This window comes from Homalodisca vitripennis, chromosome 4, assembly GCF_021130785.1.
Source record: "Homalodisca vitripennis isolate AUS2020 chromosome 4, UT_GWSS_2.1, whole genome shotgun sequence".
NCBI lineage: Eukaryota > Metazoa > Arthropoda > Insecta > Hemiptera > Cicadellidae > Homalodisca > Homalodisca vitripennis.
The window spans coordinates 29,340,496-29,361,504 of NC_060210.1; the positions used below are offsets into that span (position 1 = coordinate 29,340,496).

At 32.8% G+C, this 21,009-nt stretch overlaps 1 protein-coding gene across 2 annotated transcripts in view; it reads left to right on the forward strand.

Annotated features, from left to right (window-relative positions):
* LOC124359085 (growth hormone secretagogue receptor type 1-like) overlaps positions 1-19,341 on the forward strand; it is a 459,143-nt gene extending 439,802 nt beyond the window's left edge. The window contains exons 6-7 of one of the 2 annotated variants that reach the window (XM_046811520.1): positions 969-1,149; positions 16,256-19,341. In XM_046811520.1, coding sequence (XP_046667476.1) covers positions 969-1,149; positions 16,256-16,982 — 908 coding nt within the window. In that variant the 3' untranslated portion in view covers positions 16,983-19,341. Of the gene's footprint in view, positions 1-968; positions 1,150-8,901; positions 12,988-16,255 lie in introns of those variants that run through there. The other variant, XM_046811519.1, reaches the window with a different exon arrangement.
* Positions 19,342-21,009: the final 1,668 nt, after the last annotated feature.

Below are 21,009 nucleotides of genomic sequence, written 5' to 3' on the forward strand. Positions count from 1 at the left end.
TAAAATCTTGCTATGAAAGTAGCAAAAGATAAGCCATGCTCTCATCTTTCTGTTGACTAACGAATGTTTACATTGTTCCAGGCAAAGCAGTACCATATGTAGTGACCATGGTTCAAGCTAGAGTCCTCACGATATTAGCCATGAGCCTCGAGCGATACTACGCTATTTGTGAGCCTTTAACATCTTGCTATGAAAGTAGCGAAAGATAAGCCATGCTCTCATCTTTCTGTTGACTAACGAATGTTTACATTGTTCCAGGCAAAGCAGTACCATATGTAGTGACCATGGTTCAAGCTAGAGTCCTCACGATAATAGCCATGAGCCTCGAGCGATACTACGCTATTTGTGAGCCTTTAAAATCTTGCTATGAAAGTAGCAAAAGATAAGCCATGCTCTCATCTTTCTGTTGACTAACGAATGTTTACATTGTTCCAGGCAAAGCAGTGCCATATGTAGTGACCATGGTTCAAGCTAGAGTCCTCACGATATTAGCCATGAGTTTCGAGCGATACTAGGCCATTTGTGAGCCTTTAAAATCTTGCTATGATAGTACCAAAGGATAAGCCATGCTCTCATCTTTCTGTTGACTAACGAATGTTTACATTGTTCCAGGCAAAGCAGTGCCATATGTAGTGACCATGGTTCAAGCTAGAGTCCTCACGATATTAGCCATGAGTTTCGAGCGATACTAGGCCATTTCGAGCCTTTAAAATCTTGCTATGATAGTACCAAAGGATAAGCCATGCTGTCATCTTTCTGTTGACTAACGAATGTTTACATTGTTCCAGGCAAAGCAGTGCCATATGTAGTGACCATGGTTCAAGCTAGAGTCCTCACGATATTTATTAGCCATGAGTTTCGAGCGATACTACGCCATTTCGAGCCTTTAAAATCTTGCTATGATAGTACCAAAGGATAAGCCATGCTCTCATCTTCATGTTCAATAATGATTGTTCCCATTGTTTCAGGCAAGGCAGTGCCATTTGTAGAGCTGACCGTAGCCCACGCTAGTGTCCTTACGATATTAGCCATCAGTTTCGAGCGATACTACGCCATTTGTGAGCCTCTAAAGGCTGGCTACGTTTGTACCAAAGCACGAGCCATGGTCATCTGTTTACTAGCTTGGGCTCTCGCAGCACTATTTACAAGGTTGGTACTCACATGTATAGATACTGACAACAATGCACTATTACTCTTCCTATCGCTTTCACATTGCTGTCTCTGTGCTTTACCTCCTTCCTTTCCTTGAGTTTTCTTTCAAAAAAGACAAAGGTTGATGATATTACAAGAAATATTCTCTAGTTGTTTATCTTCTTTTTGAAATTTCATTTTGAAACTTTATACAATATACATCGTTAAATGTGTGTGCATAAACTATCACAATAGTGCAAATGTTACAAAAACACAATTTGAGTGAGTATATAATTAATAGACTCAGAAGTGGGTTTTTTTATTTTCAAAGTCAACACAGCTTGAATTTATGGTTCATCAAATATCGTTTTTACCGCAGTTCCCTAAAACTTTGTTTGTTGTAAAGACAAGATCTTTCACATAATTTAACTGATTTCTGGACTTACTTTCTTCTTTTTTTGTAAATACACTTATTTGACAAAAATATCAATTCAGTGCACTAACATTTTTTCAATATCTAAAACAATTTTATAAGTTTGTACTAGATTTCTATCTAAAGTCGTGGAAACTTATGTTACATTAAACTCATAGCGTTGATGTAGGTGTGCATGCTATTTAAATGGCTATTTGAGACTGATATGTTGGTAAGTTTATAAAGTCGAATCGCAACTCAGGACATCTGGCCTATAATACTGTAAGTATTCGATTTGTCGAATTAAATATATATTGCAGCTGAAGCCTTACACTTCACTAACTAAATAATTAATTAATGTTTAAATTCCTCAATATAATAATTTTAATTGGCTATTACTCAATCAGTTCTTCATAATTTTCGGAGTAGTAGTTCCTTACTTTCAAACCGAATATGGTGGGTACTTTCACAAATAAATAGTTTACAGCTATTAGGTTTACTTAAAAATATACGTATTTATTGTTTAAGAACCATCCCAGTGACTGTAATATAGTACTTGTACTTTTATAAGTAAATATTATTTAAGAGATTTACAATATTGTTATGTTTATATACATAGTTTTGTATAGTTAGTTTCAAAGTAGTATTGTAATGGTCATATAAAGTTACGAAACATTCTTATTACGTACTTGGTATTTATTAACGAAGGTAAAAGCTAAATGTGTACATTAATACCTATTGTTATTTTATATTTTTGCAAGAGTTTGAAAAATGTTTTTCTTGTATCACGTCAATATTTAGATCTTCTTAACTAACTAAATAGGTGTGATGAAGAAGTAGCATAAGTATGACTTATGTCAAGTGCTTTTAGAGATTAGGCCGTTTGAAATTTATGTTAAAAATTTAGTGTAGTGTAATAACATAAATTATGCGTTTTTTTTACAACATAAACTGTTGTTACTGTACTTTTTTATAAGAAATAGTCATACAATCTATTCTTTACCCTTTATAATTGTAAAACAAGCAAGTCTGTCATCGATAGTCAGCCTTCAGTCGTTTCCTGCAATTTATACGCATGCACTGTTAGTTGTATTGCGTTCTGAAACCATAGGCAGCCAACACGCTTGCTATAATATTAATTATGTGAACATCAATCTTAATAATACAATTGCATAATAGTTAATGTTTGAACAGAGTGTGTTTCACAAACCCTGTAAGCAATATGAATAGTACTATTAGCACAGAGAATAGTCGTATTTACCGCGTGATCTTGTCTAAACAAGTGAGGTAATTCCGAGTTACATACGACTCAACGATATTATCCCATTACTGATCATGCGACGGTTCCTCTTACCGAATAGTGCAGAAAGTTTAAAGATGACCGAACTGACGTGCACGATGAAGGAGGTCAAGGACCCAAATCTGTCGCTACAGACGACCTTGATGAACAAATTGACGAAGTGCTTACAGGAAAACCCCGTACATGCACAAAACGTGCTTTATCTTTGTAATTTTCAGAATTGTCAAAAACTTCTCTCTATTGTTACAGAAAATTTAGGCTGCAAAAAGATTTGTGCGCGCTGGGTGCCAAAATTGTTGGCTGATACCCACAAAACTTGCCGAATCGCTTCAGCTTTAACATTCCTTGAATTGAGTCTTAAATCTAACATTCGGCCATCTTTAAACTTACGACGCGATTCACGCACAACACCATCACTCACAAGGTTTTCCCCGTAAACACGGCACATTCTCCGATGAATTTTTCCTGCACTATTCCCTTCTGCTTTCAGGAAACGAATAACATTTCTCAATTTACATTTGACCGGCCTCTATAGAGGTAGCCATGTTTATGCGATTGCAGCTCAGCGCAAACTGACCACTTGAACTCGAAGTTATAAAACCACTTGTGTAAGAAACTTCAGCGATAAAAAACTGTGTAAATAGCATTTGATTATTATACTAGTCATAATAGGTACCGAGATGAGAAAATCTTGCACTACAGCTATTTGTACTTAGTAAATTATTTATTTCCATATGTTATATGCACTTGTAAGGCTAGTAAACATACGTTCCTATGGACAATGCAATTAGTTATAATAAATGTAATACCTTCAACACGGTTCTATATACCATGGAGGTTAGTAAGGAAATCTGAATAGCATTATGGCGTCACTCACAGTTAATATATAAAAATTTTATTATAATTTCAACTCGATCAAAAGTAGATGCACGCATACTGTAGACTATTTATTTGCTATGGCAAATAATCTTCTGAAAATATTATGAGATATGCTGTATATTTCTGCAATCTTAAAAACTAAAAAACATAAGAAAATACTTTGGGAATCGTCATAGTACTAATGTTGTGTGGAACAGGTTTGAATTCAAATGTATCGAATCTATATATATAAAAATGAATGTTTGTATGTTTGTCCTTTATGGAATCGTGAACTATTGGACCGATCATGATGAAAATTTGTACGTATATGTATTTTTCCACGGAGAAGGTTTATAAGCTATGCCCATCCCTTTCCCGATTCAGGATTCCGCCCCACTGGTTACAGAAATACCCATAAGAAATGCATTGCAGCAAACATATGTTAACGTCTTTTCAAATTTTTAATCAGCTGTTCTTTGTAAACATATATTACACTTATAGTTTTAAAGCATAGAGTAAGCTTAAGAGAAACGACAAATTTTGTTTAAACTGTTTTTGCAATCACTGTTTAAACATAGACTTTACTATCCAGATAATACAATTCAAATTTGACGTAAAAATTCACCTTTAACTGCAATATTTATTTAATATAAACCATGCTCATGCTTGATCAGAAGAGTAATGCAGATATCATAATTACTATCTTACGTTGGCTACAAATATAAAGAATGTTATAAAATCAACCTTAGTTGTTTTTTTTGACAGAAGTATGGTTCTCAAAACTCCGTGTGTACATATTCTCTCGATCGAGACAACAAAGCAAGCTCAATCGTGGCATCGGAGATATAACTAATTTAATCTAAAATTTATTATAGTAAAAAAAAATTTACTAAGTAATATAAGGACTTCGGTTCTTAAGATTTGCGTGCGAAGCCGTGGGTAACAGCTAGATAGAGAGGCAGGAATATGGTACATACCTTCATAATACGCCCAAGAGGCTCACGATGGAACGACTATCAATTATCTCAGCAATGTTTAGAATGTGATAGAAAAAAGAATAAGTGAATATAGTGTACTGTTTTCAACGGGAAATTGCGTGCGAAGCCGCGGGCAACTTTTGCAAAAAATTATTGAAATGCGCAGCAAAGCGCGCCGGGCCCGCTAGTAATTTATAAAATCCGTCACTCATTTGAAATTAAATTTTAAAATACAGTATGGTCTGCGAGCTTGAAGCCGATTTATATTACAAGCAACAATCGTTTTTCGTGAGATCGATGAAGAAATTTTTTCTAAGAAAAAACTGTCGCCAACCGCGATGGTTTTGTTAAAAGTCAAACAAGGAAAATATTGAGAGGAATAAAGTATTTCACAGCCAGGTTATATTTTATAGCGTGACAAACACTCAAACTGTAAATGAAAAGTAGGGTATCAATGAGAAAAGGAGTATTTGACTAAACTGAAAATGCTTTTTTCAAACTATTTGTTTCACGAAACATTATTTTTAATGGTTCCTATTTCGAGAATTGTGTGTAACCTCTCTTGTGCTAGTACATTAAACACTTCTTAACAAAATTACGTAATCAGATAATATTTTGAGAGCAGTATTAGTAAATATTGTTATTGGTTAAACAATTTTGGCAACGTTTCAATATTTGGCATTTATAATAATAATAATGCATGAAGTTATTAAATGCTTATTATTACGTGTTGTTGAGTTATATACTCTACCAGGAGTATGTTAGCCCCTGTGAGATTACGACACTCGCCCACCAAGCGCTCTCACAGCCCTGATGGTCGCACTGTCCTGTATTAGCGTGTTGTTGAATTATATACTCTGCTCGGAGTGTGTTAGCCCCTGTGAGATTACGACACTCGCCGACCAAGCGCTCTCACAGCCCTGATGATCGCACTGTCCTGTATTGGCGTGTTGTTGAATTATATACTCTGCCCGGAGTGTGTTAGCCCCATGAGATTACGACACTCGCCGACCAAGCGCTCTCACAGCCCTGATGATCGCACTGTCCTGTATTGGCGTGTTGTTGAATTATATACTCTGCCCGGAGTGTGTTAGCCCCTGTGAGATTACGACACTCGCCGACCATGCGCTCTCACAGCCCTGATGGTCGCACTGTCCTGTATTGGCGAGTTGTTGAATTATATACTCTGCCCGGAGTGTGTTAGCCCCTGTGAGATTACGACACTCGCCGACCATGCGCTCTCACAGCCCTGATGGTCGCACTGTCCTGTATTGGCGAGTTGTTGAATTATATACTCTGTCCGGAGTGTGTTAGCCCCTGTGAGATTACGACACTCGCCGACCATGCGCTCTCACAGCCCTGATGGTCGCACTGTCCTGTATTGGCGAGTTGTTGAATTATATACTCTGCCCGGAGTGTGTTAGCCCCTGTGAGATTACGACACTCGCCGACCAAGCGCTCTCACAGCCCTGATGGTCGCCCTGTCCTGTATTGGCGTGTTGTTGAATTATATACTCTGCCCGGAGTGTGTTAGCCCCTGTGAGATTACGACACTCGCCGACCAAGCGCTGTCACAGCCCTGATGATCGCTCTGTCCTGTGTTGGTGTGTTGTTAAGTAATATACTAGTTTAATATATTATTAAGTAAAATTTTAATCAAGTAAAAACCATTTTCATATTTGTAATAATATTTAATTGAAGTATGTATGTTATTCCCTTAAGTTCCAATTCACCAATACACTGTAAAAAAACTCACATAATTATCCAAGTTGTTATTTATTTATAATTTCTTGTGGATTTATACAAATGTACATTTTCCTCGTCTTGGTTAAACTAACTCAAGGGACTGTCTGTAACCCTGTTATATAAAGCCTAACCTTAAATCGATTGTGCCACCTTACATGTTATTTTCCTGAGAATAAAATTAAGCTTCTCCTTATGAGTTTTTATTTTTTTAATATACTAAATAGGAAATATCACTAAAAGTGACATCTCCAACTGTTACCTAAGTAACCTGGGCCAAATACTTCAAACAAATAAAGCACTGAAATGTCATAAATGCGTACGTGCTTGTTTTAAGCCATTTTAAGAAAAGCTTTTATTATTGTTTAACTTAACTGTAAATATGATCCGATCGTTGATTCGAATATTTTGCTATCGCTGATCGAAGGGTCGTGACATTGATATCCCCCTATCTATTGAAGGTTAGCTGTAAACCATGAGTATCCTGAGTTAACCCCAGCCTGAGGCTGTTTATTACGAACTATAGCTGCTCAATCCAATTAACTAACTTTTTATTTCTCGCTAACATCTTATGGCTTGATCAAAGAAATATTTTATGAACCAATTAAAGGAACTACTTCGTTACTGGGAGCAATTAAAGATAAATCGTCAACTTTGTCTTCCCCGTACCTTTGTCCCTGGCCCGTTCCTACACTTTTACTTCTCTGTGCTTATTTTAACTTACTGCCTTCCATCTAACACTGTCAATACCTTTTTTTCTATTTCCTGGCCGTGAAATTAATGTAGCTATTTTATCTTTTGAACAAAGTAGTTTACTGAAATACGTTATATATTTTCAATTTTACTTTACATTCCAATATTGAAAACCCAGTCAAATGTTTCTGTATAGATAAAAGGAAGTGAAATTAACACAAGGCGTCAAATCATTAATATGTCTTCATTAACTCTATATATGCTATTTTCGCACATATAGATATGGATAAATGTTTATAATCAGTTGAAATCAGTGAAATAATTAATTTGCATATTTGTCTAAGCAAATATAGTTTCTTGATATTTGCTTAGTTGTGCTTAAAAAATCCATGTAATGAATTTATATTTATAAACGTAAATAGATACTTAAGATTTATCTTGTATTTTAAAACCTAAATCATTGTATTTTGCTATTAAGTTCATAATTTATGTTTTCGTAATTTTTAAAATGTTTTAGCTATACTATACAGGCATTAAATTTACTGATCATAAATTTTCTAATTTGAATGAAATAAAACAATTAAGTAAAAAAGTTTAGTCTACTGAAAATATAAAATTGTTATATACTTATAACCATAATATTTGATAACTTAAAATATTAAAATTTCAGTTGGTGGAGGATTTGACATACACTGTGATAAATATAGATAAATTGTAACTCTTGATTAAATTTTTTAACTTTGGGTAGTTCTGAATTTATTTTGAAAAGTAGCTAATTAAAAGTGCAGTGGTCGCACGAACGTTTATTATAAAATATTGCTAAAAGCGTTTCTTTTTGGAATTATAAAACAGCGTTTCTATAGTCATGATTATTTTGAAAGCGGGAAGTCATCAGCCACACATGTATTACATAATTTATAATTTAAGTGTAGCTCCGACAGCAATAACATTGCTAACACCAATCATCCTTTTTCGTGTTTTCTTTTAAATTAAGTATAGAAATTTCTACTGACTATAAATCGTTTTGAATGATAAACTTTAAAATTGTTCCTTACAACTTATACTCAAATATATTACTCCACTAGCTACAAACAAATCCATAATAATTTGTATTTGGGTCATAACGAAACCAAATTCAATCTCTTTGTTTTTACAACCAAACATTAAATCGAAAGTCTGTCAAATAATTAAAATTTTTCAAATTTGCACCACTATACGTTTTAAATAGTTTACTGTTTTTCCTTTATTAATTTATTCAAGTCTTTTGTGCACCTATATTCGTCTCAATAGAGAAAAAGCGAATACTTTTAATTACATTTACTTGAATTCATTTTCGTTTGCATTACCTATAACGTTTATTTTGTCCCAGTTATGCATACACCTTGATCAATAAGATAACTCTTGTGGCTGAATGTATCAGTTTTGTACAGTAAAACTATTAGTAGTCATGAAAACGTCATAAATTAATGGAGACAGGAATCGTGCAAGCTGCTTTACTTGCAACTTTGTTAGATAAATTTAAAAATTAAAATTTCGAAAAATGTTTATTAATCCATTATTATGAAGCCTTCTGGGTTAGACGAACATTGTTTTTTTTTTTTTTTTTTTTTTTTTTTTTTTACCTTGAATGGAAATGGTTCATCGGGTTTCTCTTTTCTTTTCTAGCATATAAACAAAGTGTATTATATTGTTTATTCCTGTTACTACATATAATCAGAAAATGAATTGTTAAGCATAGTTGTAGAGTATAGGGCCATGTTGTAACTTGTACTGTCACCATGTTGTAGCCCCATCACCGTGATCACGAACTACAACAGTACGGCCGAGTACAGGGACGGCTCGCTGGTCCCCGTCTGTCTCACGCACGCCCTCACCTTCTGGCCGATCGTCTTCTTCCTCATGATCATCTCCTTGTTCTTCCTGCTGCCGCTGGTCGTGTTGATCATTCTGTACACCGTGATAGCGCGGCACCTCATGGCCGACCCACAGACTTGCTCCACCAGCGACTCCTGCAACAAGCGCGCTCGCCGTCAGGTCGTAATGATGCTCGGCACGGTCGTACTCTCCTTCTTCCTTTGCCTGCTCCCCTTCCGCGTCCTCACCCTCTGGGTTGTCATCCTCCCCAACAGCATCCAGAGCATGGAGCGCTACTACATCTTTCTCTACTTTTCCCGCATCATGCAGTACACCAACTCCGCCGTAAACCCCATCCTCTACAACCTCATGTCCTCCAAGTTCCGCCACGGATTCCAGAGTCTGTGCGGCTGCGGAAGGAGGGCCCGGCGGGACCTACTCCTCCGACACGCCATGACTCTCACCACCACCCTCTCCCAGTCCTCCACTCGCACCCACCACTACCGCGCCTCTCCCGATCTCTCCTGGAGATCCTCCTCTATCGACTCCAGAGGACCCATATGTAGCACTAATGGCTCCTTTAGGAAAAACGTCATAATGAGATCGTCCCTTCTGAAGAGAGACTCTGACCTCCAGGCCAAGATCGACAACAGTGTGCCAGAAAGTTATGTGTAGGTGTGGACGTTCGCCAGATTTCCAGACAGGCCTATTTGTGTAGTAGTATGTGATAGTGACTTGACATTCCTCTGTGTAAATATGCTCCTTTCAATCAGTTGTTTTATGTGTGTGTTATCTTACAGAAGTACGAATTAACTTGCCAATACGTATTTTAAAGCTTGTTTAGAGGATATAGCTGTACAGAACAAAACAACTGTTAAATATCACAAATAAAAATTAATCGATTCAAATAAAAAAATTGGAGGTAAGAATAAATAAGCTACGACTATTAATATCCTTTATATCTTTTCGTTTATTCCAAACATTTAAATAACTTTTAAAAATTAGAAGCAAGTAAGAGAGTGAATAATTGTCAGTGGTAAAATGTATTAAAATATTATTACTTCCAAATTAAAAAGAGTCGTTTACTCAGTATGAGATTATATGCAGGTCCGTATCAATTCGTAAATTGTTTCGTCCTACAAAACGTATACGATTAATGTTCGATTTAAAACGTGAATAAAATATAAGTATGCCAATCAAAATTTAATATTTATAAATAAAATACTTTAAATAGAAAATATATGACTCATTTCAATTGTAATATAAAAAGCGGCTATTTTTACTAAGTTCGTAAACAGGCAGATGTATTTAAACAATTGATATGTAACAGCTTAACTTATATATGTGAGTAAATGTGTATTAATTATATTTTTAGATAGTTTAAGTGATATGTGAGCATTGTGTCTATATTAATACTTGAGAATAAGTATATCCTGTTAGTAAGTTGTTGAGGTAACTCACCTATTCCTGCGCATTTATCATGTGGTTGGGTAATAATAATTTGTCTAGAGTAAAATTATAGCAAACTAATTATATAGTATTTATTTTAGATCAGTATTTTAATTGCAAGACTGTTTAGAATAATAATTATATGTTGTAAGGATGTCACCGCACCATAAGGAGCTAAGCCTTACATAAGTTAAATGGTATTTTGAAGACAATAATGTCAGCCACCGCAGTTTAGAATTAGTTCGTAAATGTTTTTGTAAAATAATTAGATTCAACCAGAGTTTCTTATTATTAAAGGTTTTAAACGCTCTTTGTGTTAAAGAAAAATATATTTGTGGTTTTCTAAAGGAATCTTTTTTAGGCACAGGAGCATGATTTAGCAAAGATAGTGTATTTAAAACAAAGGATGCTTTAAAATCAGTCGTAGAAACTTTCAGGATAGTTGCTTGTCTTTTAAGACCGATTGATTCGGTATACAATTTTTCTTACTGACATCTAAATTTTTGGAACAGTGTTAAAAAATGTTGCTTCCAGTTTTAAAATTATAGTAGTTTCAAATCTGATATCCAATTTCATAAATATCTACATGATAATCAAAAGTCAAAAAGATTGGTACCTTATATGTAAAGACTGTATTGTATAAATAGACGTATTTATTCACTTGAGTGCATAGGAGCGACACAAATGCATTTTCTATACTTTTATCTGGTTTTTTCGAACACTTAATTTTTATTAACAGTTATTCCCTTGTTACAGCCTTCTTGAATTTTGCCATTAATTATTTAAAAGAATCATTATGTTTCATACGATTTAATCTAATAATAATTTCAAACCGACCCAGTTCCTAAATCCATGTATGACGGGTAATCTAAAATGGAAAGCCCACTCAGTCAGCAGGTGAAGATTGATTGTAGACTAATAGACATACTTAGTCTATTTTTAGTTTTTTTCGCATGATGGAACCATATTAAAACGTACAAAAATGTCATAAATACACGTAATATTTTTAATTTTTTGTATAAATATTTCGCACGCTATTGAATGTCCCTCATTGTCAATAGAAAGTAGGTAAAATGCTGATCAACTGTTTTGAACTTCGTTGGAGTTCAGATGACGAAGGACGATGACGATAATCTCTATAGGGCAAAGGCTTGAAGAAAACATATTTCATTTTAACTTATGAATACATATTTTCAAAAATAACACATTTATTTGTAGTTATGTATTATACTTATATTATAATGTGCATATAAGGCATTGTGCTATATAGTTTTTCGGTAAAATGCTATGAAGTCAGGCACAGTTATTGAAAAGGCAACCCGAAATTTCAACTGTTAATTTTCTCAGATTAAGCTATTTAATAAATGAAATTAATTAATTTTTGGTGTGTAAAACTACGCAAATCAACGTGAAAGTTGTATTTACAATAATTTAAAATATAATTAAACACCTACATTTTTATATTAGTACAAGCACAAACCTTATAACTTATTATGATATTTGAATATTTTTTTAAATTAATTAAATAAAAATTAAAAATATAAATTGAAATGTTAATTTTCTTATTTTAAGCTATTTAAAATATTAAATTAATTAATGTTTTGGTGTTTAAAACTATACAAATCAATACACAACTAGTATTTCCAATAATGTAAGATATAATTGAACACCTACATATTTATATTAGTATACGCATAAGCCGAATAATTGTGTATGGTATTTAAATATTTGATGTTAAATTGATGCCTCACTTGCCAATAAATTAGTATAGGTTTTGATATACATGATCAGTAGCATACAACGGGGTTAAACAGGCATGCGAATATTAGCTATCTTCTATGTTAAAAGTTTATTTTGGCAATAGAGCATTAATTTTGTAAGAAGGTTGTATAATGCATGTCCAAACATAAGATTTTACGTATATATATACGTAAAATACGTACGATAAGTTACAATACCTGCAATCCTGTATCTTATTAGTAGGAATTATTTATTTGTTCTACTTAACTTTATTTGTTGGTATATTAACTGAACTCTAGCAACATTTACTATTTTTTTTAATTTGTAATATTTAGGATTTTAATAAACAAACTCTTCAATGACGTACAAGGATTTGTCTAAATTTAAATTTTCCTGATTTTTATAACATATTACAAGTATTAGATGTGTTTTCTAGTGTTTGTAAAAATTTAAATAAAATAACATTTTCCATGTTGTAACTAAACAAATTTAATATTGACGAATATATAGTGTATAATATAAAAATATAAATATTGTTGTTGTTTGCTATAAATTATATGGCCTAATAATATTAATTTTTAAATACTAATGATAGTGCATTTTAAATGTGTATATGGAACTTTTATTGAATATATCTCTGTAATGTCCTCGGGCTTCCCGTTTTAAATACATTCTTAAATTATGAATAAAATATGGTTGTTGAATAAGTATAAATGGTTGGAGAAACAAAACCAAAGAAAAAGTTTAGATGAGTACTTAGCAGTGTAAGCAGTTTGCAGTTAAGTCCTATTGTATTTTATTGTAATTTTAAAATAAATACTAGTCTATTTCTTTGTTTTCATTATTCACCTTTTTTATAATGTTTATAGTTTTAATCTATAATATAAAATTAATTCAATCCAGTACATGACGTTAGTTTAAAAAAATTTTATTTCATATTTAAATCAAGAGTGTGGGATTTGTATATTTCCCTTAACAATTACAGAAGATACAGATTTTGATGCTGATACATCACAAAAATATTAACATTCTTTCTTGGTAATTTAAAATAAGTAATGCTTAAGACAAGTGTAAATAAATTTAGACTCTGGATTAATGTGCATTGCAATTAATTAATATTTTTTTATTAATATGTCCTGATCACTCCTGATAAATATGAACAATTACTTTGCTTCACTTTTTTGTACTGAAATTATCCACCATGCTTTAATCAGACGCACTAAATAAATATTTCAAATAAAAATAACACAATTATTTAAAGTATCACAGGTTAGCATGAGCTATATTTTTCTAAAGTATGAAAGTTCATGAAGGTTTCTATCGTTTTCTTTCAAGTTTTTGTAGGAAATCAATACGGGATAACAATCGTTTAACAAATTTAACTAAATGAAATTTTAGAAATATTATCTTGAAGAATGTCGATATTTTATAATAAATCCGGTATTGTGCATTTATCTATAACATAGTCACTAAACAACAATTATTAAGAATCAGTTTGTCCAAGCCCACTCACTGCATGGTGAAAACAACATTGCATGACAAAGGTAAGTTTGAAAAATGTAGTTGTATCTTTGTATTTTTCACAGTCATTGCATGTGTCGTTTTAAACGATTAAAAATTTAATCGAAAATTGGTTTATTAGTTATGTTCCATGTGCATCTTTAACAGAATTTTCATTTCGTATACATTACCAATTACAAACTTTAATATGTTTTGTGTATTGGTTTGTAAAAGAGCTGTTTGCACATACATAATAATTATTTGCATACAGTTATAGTTTGCATATATTTGTAGGTCTAAATTTCTACTAAACTGTGTAATTCTGAATGTAATATGTAAAGTCAGTTAGGTTTGGAGAGTTTAACGTATTTTTAAAATTCAAGGATTTAATGGCCTCACATGAGTTACAACATTGATTGTAATTCGCGGAAACTGAAATGAAAATGGGAACCAAGTTCACAAACGGTGAAAGAACGTAATCATTAATATCGGTATATCTGCAAGATGGTGTAGTAGTAAATATATGAGAATTATTATATTAGATTGGTCAGAATCAGTTCCTATTTCTTATTGAAATTATATATATATATATATATATATATATATATATATATATATATATATATATATGTGTGTGTCGACATCTTTCGTCTGATCTGTTACTCTACCAAGGATCTGTAAGGTATTGGTGTTCATATCTTCAATGTTCTGCTACCTGCTAAATGAGTTTAAACGTAAATTAAAAATTCTTCAAATAGTTCGGGAAAAAATAAACTCCACCCACGGACTTTTCCCAAAAACCGAATGAAGAGAACCCATAATGATTATATTGACGGTTTATTCATGACCAAGTACACTATACAGTTTAATAATTGTCAATGTTTATAACAAATAACTAAGTATATTTCCATTATTATATCATAAACAGTCACAAGATAATAGTGAATATATCTTGTACTTTCGTTAATTTTTCTTGAGAATGTATTAAAATTTCTAACAATTTACCTCAGTTTGTATCTTACGAGTTCAAAACTTTCATTCAGATGAATTAAATTAGCCTTAATTTGCATTGTTAAGACATATTTTTAAGAGGTTAAATGTAAGAAAGGACCATATAATTTCGCCTCAATAAAGAAGTGTTTCTTTCTTTCTTTTTTTCTTTTTTTTTAAATAAGACAAACATTTATTACACTTAGTTCTTTATGAAAACGAACTGGAAATATTGTGCTTTATATATGAATACAACACTAGTTCTACCGGTCCGCACATGTTTCGGGCCTCATTGTGGAAGTTTAAATCTTGGTTTAACAGAACATCCTTCTTTCTAATTAAATCTATTAATAAACTAAGAAGAAAGGTGTGTATAATTGTCTCTAAGTTGACTCTACTTAACTTCGCGGTCATTTGACGTCAGAACTTTATCTTTGTTCACATTGTATCCATTTTGGGATCATAGTGTTACCAGGAATAGTTTTTCTTTGTGTCAATAGTTTTAATTCATCGAGGTATTTAATTTGAGATATTATTTGATTGGTCGTCTCTTTTACAATCTTTTTGTTATCCCTAATTTTTTGTAAGGGGAATAATTTTTAAATTGATAAAAATGTCCACATATAACGTTATTATTCATCCCCACAGGAATTGTTTTAATTTCTGTAATGTAATTTGGAGATTATGGGGCTTTTGAAACAACCTTGAATAATGGACACATGAACAGAATAACTATTGTTATTCTAAATTCAGCCTTTTACTGTTTTATATCGTGATCAAGTATACTTTTTATTGCCACCAAGAGATCAATTTATTTAGGTATTCGATTATTTTAATGAAGGTTTAATGTTTACCGACTCCTTGCTTGACTATCGCTTTGAGAATAATTTTAAAGTAGAAAACTTGAAAATAAAAATTGCACTCTCGTATTTATGAACAAGAATTGAAATTGTTGTTGGAATATAATCACTATAAGTATCACATTTCTAAACACACATTGATTGTTTCATAGTACCCCGCAGTAACAGAACTACTGCAAATTTTGACATGAAAAAATGTGGCATGTAGTAAAATTCAATGTTATTAAATTTAAATATCTGTATGACCTTATTTTTAGATCAAAGTATGGGAAGTGTCTCATTTTAGTATACAATTAATATGTATGTAGAAGCTTTTTAGATTTCTTCTATTTAATTTTGAACATTTAAATGACGAATTACAAGATGCTTAACATTGTTTTCTGAGTAACCAATACAAATATTGGCACACCGAAAAAGCGTAGTCATATTCCTAAAATTTACGATTCAATGTAAGGGACTAAATGGGTTTGAAGTTGAACATTATTTTTATGAGGATATAACCGTAATGGCCACCAAAATTAATAATCTAATTCTTAAGTTAGATGTCTCAAAATTGATCTTGAATTACCACTACAACAAATGTTGTTCAAACGCTGTTACTGTTTGTCATTAGTCATTAGCTGTCTCAGTGTTGTTTCATTATTTCAAGTTCTTTCAATGATATACAATGTACAGTTTTAAACTGATTTATGTAGCTATGTACGAGTATTTATGTTAGATGAATATTTAATGTTTCGATTGTTGGCAGTCCCATCCTGGTGGTGGCGGAGTACCGGTATGCAGAATATTTCGACGGCTCCATGGTGCCCGTGTGTCTGACCCAGGCCGACTCCTTCTGGCCCGCATTCTTCTTTCTCTTCATCATCTCACTGTTCTTCGGTTTACCGCTGGCCATCCTCATGATCCTGTACTCCGTGATCGCCTGCCACCTGATGGCGAATCCCGGCATCGTGGCGCCCTCCGCTCACAGCGCTGCGCTTCGATACCGCCGCCAGGTCGTCATGATGCTGGGTACCGTCGTGGTATCTTTCTTCCTCTGCCTCCTTCCCTTCCGGGCCTTCACCCTCTGGATCATCATCGAGTCCCCGGAGACCGTCCAGTCCCTCGGAATCGACGGCTACTACAAGATACTGTACTTCTCCCGCATCATGCTCTATCTCAACTCTGCGGTCAACCCCATTCTCTACAACCTCATGTCGTCCAAGTTCCGGGACGGATTCAGGCGTCTTCTGGGCTTCAAGGCGACAGGAAAAGATCTCCTAAACAGGAAAGGAACGATTACCACGACCACCACGACCGTGACGAACAGTTCTCAGAAGAGGCTCTCTACTGACGGCCGCTCCCTCAAGAGGAGTGTTGTCAGAGTCCTCAGCAAAGAGGACCGGAAGCGGTCCATAGACTTAGGTTTCACCACAAAAATAAAACGACTCGGTCAGACTAAAGGTTTTATCAAGTCTGACGAGAGTTTTGTTTAGTTTAATACTATTGGGTGGAGTTTTAATATTACTGTAATCTGAGACAGTATTGTCTCAGAAAATGTAGATATTGTATATCACATATTTTAAGAAGTATTTTAAGGAAGCTTTTAATGGGTTTTATCGCTTGAAATGGGCTTATATAAGAAATAGTGTAACGACATATCTCTTAAAAGTCAATCATTTAAAGGTTTATTTGCAATTGTTTCTTTAAATTTTATTTAAATGAACTACTGCAGCTTCAAACAAACTTTGAGAGAAGAAATTATGGAAAATAAGATTTGAGCAAAGTAACATTGAGTGACATGATTATTAAATGAAGTAGAATATAATTAAAAAATAAACAATAATTTGTGCTAGACCATACTATGAAGGCAAAAACTATAAAATATTTTCTTTTATGTGATTTGGTTATTGATAAAATTATCAAAGCACAATTCTAATATCAGTACAATTGTAATAATCCACAGAATGTATATAAGTATTGTTTATCCAAATGTTTATTCATATAGATATGATGCAAAAAGTACGTAAATGCAGATTTTAATCGGTCACTCAATTGCTCAATAATTGCAATGTGATTATTTTTCAATTCAACTTTCTTTTGTTTTTTCTATGCGTATATATTTATAGAGTTTGATGCGTATTATCTATTTTATATCAATTTTACACCGAAGTCTAGGGCTTTTAGAATGTTTTATAAAAATCTTAAAGGTTTAGCTAGGTTTATCAATAAGATTATTTTATTACAAATAATGCAAGTGTCATGCCAATAAATTTCTTTACATTCTTGCACCTTAATTCATATTTTTTTGTCCTATCATAAGATAGAACCATTCACTATTTCGTCCCAAAACAAGGAGACCTTATTTAGGCATAATACTTTAATTTCTTTAGTATATCAAAATATTTAAATCCAAAACTCGAATTCGACAAAAAATTGTGTTTGGTACCAAGCGATCGAATATAGAAAATGTCAATCATAGAATAAAAAAAAATATAAACGTACACAAATGATTTTTCTTTTTTTTCATTTTGATAAGTATACCTTAATTATTTAATATTAGTTCAATTAATATTTTACAATTAATTGTACTACAGATACGAGACAGACAGGGTGTCACACTGCCGCTGCATTGTGATAGTTTACTATATTTTACTCTCTGTGTAGTTTAGATAACGATTTTCGATGTTATTGTTTTATTTTTATCTGCCCTTCAAATTTCATCTTCCTTAAAGTATGTGTGTATATGTCTAGCTCTTTTATGTGCATTATCATACAAGCATTAAACCAATTTCACTTGCTGTGTTTAATTTATTATTGAGACCAGTTTTGTATACCTACAAGGATGATATTAGTTTTATAAACAGTGATATTATATTTTGATTTGAACTTTTGCAACGATATTCTTTATTTTTTATTCTGAAACAACTGTAAACTTATTCAAAATGAAGATCCTTAAAATCAAAATCAAGGATTTAGAATTATGTTTGATAATCATTACTGATGACAACTAATACATAAAAACGAATACATTGATTTTATTTATTACTGGCCGATTACTGAATATTGAATAATGATGAATAGATTAGTGTTGTACTACAATACTAATCAGTCTTATGGTGGCAGTTAGTAGTCCCAAAGCTGTCTCAATTGAATAATGACGAATAGATTAGTGTTGTACCACTATACTAATCGGTCTCATGGTGACAGTAGTCCCAAAGCTGTCTCAATTGAATAATGACGAATAGATTAGTGTTGTACCACTATACTAATCGGTCTCATGGTGACAGTAGTCCCAAAGCTGTCTCAATTGAATAATGACGAATAGATTAGTGTTGTACCACTATACTAATCGGTCTCATGGTGACAATTAGTAGTCCCAAAGCTGTCTCAATTGAATAATGACGAATAGATTAGTGTTGTACCACTATACTAATCGGTCTAATGGTGACAATTAGTAGTCGCAAAGCTGTCTCAATTCCCCTTCCTTTCCACGTCTACTAATCTTAATTGTGTGTGTGTGGCAACATGTTAAATGACACCATACAGTTTTGCTTTCCTGATTTAACTGCCAAAGTAAATATGTTTGCTCATGTTCAGTGTTACCATGTGCAGTACGTGTACGCTAGCTGCTATCGAAAGTTACCATATATATGTCAAAAATGTGTTTATTTATTTATTTTATACGGAAAGATTAAAGATATTCCTATACGAAAGTAGTGCAGTAAGTTTTGCTCAGAGAAAATATAATGTGTTGTGTAAAATTTTATGTTTATGTTGAATGGAGATGTTATATTTATATAATTAATGTTATTTATTTGTGCTGTTTGTAAATACAGATTTTAATATTGTGGACATGTTGTTTCCTTTGCACCCACCCTGTTTATCTGGTGTAGTGTAGAATTTTCAGAGTAATTCATTTTATTTTCGTATTCAAAAATCGGGTTCCTTCTAGAATTGATTGAAACTACACGGTACTTCTTTAAATCATGGATTCTTTTGGCGCATTTTTGAGTGCTGCGCACTATACACGTGGTGCGAACGCGGTCGACCGAAGGAAAATAATATATAAGCATTTGTCCAGTCATGAAAACACTTATAGCACTAACCAAATGAATACATATAAAGATAAATGTGTACTAAAGATACAATTTACGCAGAGGTCATTTACTCCAAAAACGTCGCAACAAACAATGCGATTTGCCTAAATCTTGGAATTCTCGTATTTGTGTAATCGTACAGTCAGACACGCGCATTTTATATTTTTATTTACACATCATCTCCCGATTTGTTCACAAAAAATATTCTTCATAGGAATCGAGCCAGTCAATTCTAAATCGTGGAACATACATACGGCCATAATTAGACAGTCACCCATACAAAAATACAAAGCAGATACATTTTTATGTATCGTCCAATCTGTCATATGACTATTCGTAGAAGAACTCTTGATAGTCGATACTCGTTTTTGTTCGTTATGCCTGGAACTGTCGGCCATAAACATGCAGTCATACTGATAGTTATACTATATGTTTGCACATACGTCGGTGTTCGCATCAGGAATATTAAAAAAAAAAAAAAAAACGCTTAAGTGGTCAACGTGATTGGAATATGAGAATCGTTATATCAATCATAGTATGAGCATAGAATTGATCAGCATGTTTACAAGAAATATTCATTTAACAAATACATTTACACGTTCTAATATTATGTAGAGTTTTGTAAAATAGATACATTTTTGTGACAATGTAAAATTAATTAATTAGCAGTCGCTGAAATACTGCAAAGAGAAACCAATTGGTAATTTTTAAACGTAGCACAGTGTGCTCAGTATGTCTTTAATTTAATCGTAATATTTGCAAGCATCCGTGGGAAAAAAAGTGCATGGAACATGCATATAAATGTATAGACAAAATTTTGCTTTTAAGGGCACTTTTTTATTTTTTTTATGTATGAAATCCACTCCTGGGAATAGGACATGATAACAGGTACACTCTGTATATGTTTCTTCTTGTTTATATGTATATGACTGAATGACATCAAGGGCACAGACATAACTTGTGACGAAACATCTGTATCTAAAGCTGTATATTTATGTTTACCTATCAATATCATAGAATACAAGATATCTACACTATGACTTATGTGGTTCGGTCTCGATGTGAAATACAAATGCTCTGTTTGTTAATTCCTTTTGTTATTAATAGTCAGTCAACTTGTATAACTGCTGAACTTACGTCATATAAACCAACTTATATTCATTTTCTCGCAACAGACCTACATTTAAAATTAAACCTTTTGGAAAATAAATTAAATTGGGAATGCTATTTGTGTGGACTTCATCAGTGATTCCGGTGTTGTATCAAAGTTCTCATTATGTTAAACTGCATAATGGAAACTAACAAAAATGTATGAAGAATTTGTGCCAACAACACAAAATGTTTCACGTTGCAGAGATGAATTTCATTTGATAAAAACACGAAATTAACAGAACGCTGACGGTGATAGGGCTGTCTCTTGATA